A 1,789-nucleotide genomic window follows, 5' to 3' on the forward strand; every position below is an offset into this window, starting at 1 on the left:
ATGCTCCCTCTATCCCCAGATCTTTTCACAGCTATTTAAGAGGTGTCTCCTGTTTTTTGGAGGGCCTTGCACATCCCCGGCTACTCTCCAGTGAGCTCTACTTCTTACCTCCTGGTTTGGGGTGTTAAGCTGCAGTCTTGGGTGTTTGCTCTCCTTCCACAGTGCTATCTGAGCTCTGCCCTGGGACCCAGTCCTCACTTGTGCCCACCTTACCTCTAATTTCCCATCTCTTCAATTTTTCCCTGATATCTCTGTTCTCTTCTCCATGTCTCTAGGTCGCAGTCTTAGAGTTTGCCTTTCCCTCTGCATTCTCTTTCTCTTCCCTAATCAGTGTTCCCTCTCTCCGTAGGAGGAAGCTCACTATGGCTCCAGTCCCCTGGCCATGCTGACAGCAGCGTGCAGCAAATTTGGTGGCTCCAGCCCTCTACGGGACTCAACGACATTGAGCAAAGCAAGCACAAAGAAGCCATACTCTGTGGGCAGTGACCTTTCAGCCCCCAAAACCATGGGGGATGCCTACCCAGCCCCCTTTTCAAGCACCAATGGGCTCCTCTCACCTGCAGGCAGTCCTCCAGCACCCACCTCGGGCTATGCCAATGACTACCCTCCCTTTTCTCACTCATTCCCTGGGCCCACGGGTACCCAGGACCCTGGGCTACTAGTGCCCAAAGGTCACAGCTCTTCTGACTGCCTGCCCAGTGTCTACACCTCTCTGGACATGGCACACCCCTACGGCTCCTGGTACAAGGCAGGCATCCACGCAGGCATCTCACCAGGCCCAGGCAATGCTCCTACACCTTGGTGGGACATGCACCCTGGGGGCAACTGGCTAGGTGGTGGGCAAGGCCAGGGTGATGGGTTGCAAGGGACACTGCCCACAGGCCCTACTCAGCCTCCATTGAACCCCCAGCTACCCACCTACCCATCTGACTTTGCCCCCCTTAATCCAGCCCCCTACCCAGCTCCTCATCTCCTACAACCAGGACCCCAGCATGTCCTACCCCAAGAAGTCTATAAACCCAAGGCAGTGGGCAATAGTGGGCAGCTGGAGGGGAGCGGTGGAGCCAAACCTCCTCGGGGTGCAGGCACAGGGGGCAGTGGTGGATATGGGGGCAGTGGAGCAGGGCGCTCCTCCTGTGACTGCCCCAACTGCCAGGAGCTAGAACGCCTGGGGGCAGCAGCAGCTGGGCTAAGGAAGAAGCCCATCCACAGCTGCCACATCCCAGGCTGCGGAAAGGTGTATGGAAAGGCCTCACACCTGAAGGCCCACTTGCGCTGGCACACGGGTGAGAGGCCCTTCGTCTGCAACTGGCTGTTCTGTGGCAAGAGGTTCACCCGTTCAGATGAGCTGGAGCGCCATGTGCGCACTCACACCCGGGAGAAAAAGTTCACCTGTCTGCTCTGCTCCAAGCGCTTTACCCGGAGTGATCACCTGAGCAAACACCAACGCACCCATGGCGAGCCAGGCCCAGGCCCTCCACCCAGCGGTCCCAAGGAGCTGGGAGAGGGCCGCAGCACCGGGGAAGAGGAGGCCAGTCTGACACCCCGACCTTCAGCCTCTCCAGCACCCCCAGAGAAAGCCCCTGAAGGCAGCCCTGAGCAGAGCAACCTGCTGGAGATCTGAGCTGGGTGGAGGGTCTCCAGCCCCAACGCTATTTGCCAGCCTCTTCTGGCTCCATGGACCACTGCTTGCCCCTCACTCCTTTTGCCCCATGCATGCTGTCCTTTGGGGCTCTCACCATCTCTCCCTTGGCTATTCTGAGCCTGGGTATCTCCCTGCATGCCTCCT

The 1,789-nt window shown here is 58.7% G+C and overlaps 1 protein-coding gene across 1 annotated transcript; it reads left to right on the forward strand.

Moving 5' to 3' along the window:
- Positions 1-355: 355 nt before the first annotated feature.
- Positions 356-1,763, forward strand: SP7 (Sp7 transcription factor). Its single transcript, XM_025045687.1, has one exon. The coding sequence runs from the start codon at positions 383-385 to the stop codon at positions 1,622-1,624; it is 1,242 nt and encodes a 413-aa protein (XP_024901455.1). The 5' UTR covers positions 356-382; the 3' UTR covers positions 1,625-1,763.
- The last annotated feature ends 26 nt before the right edge of the window (positions 1,764-1,789 follow it).

This window comes from Pteropus alecto, unplaced genomic scaffold (genome assembly GCF_000325575.1).
Source record: "Pteropus alecto unplaced genomic scaffold, ASM32557v1 scaffold220, whole genome shotgun sequence".
In the NCBI taxonomy this organism is placed as follows: domain Eukaryota; kingdom Metazoa; phylum Chordata; class Mammalia; order Chiroptera; family Pteropodidae; genus Pteropus; species Pteropus alecto.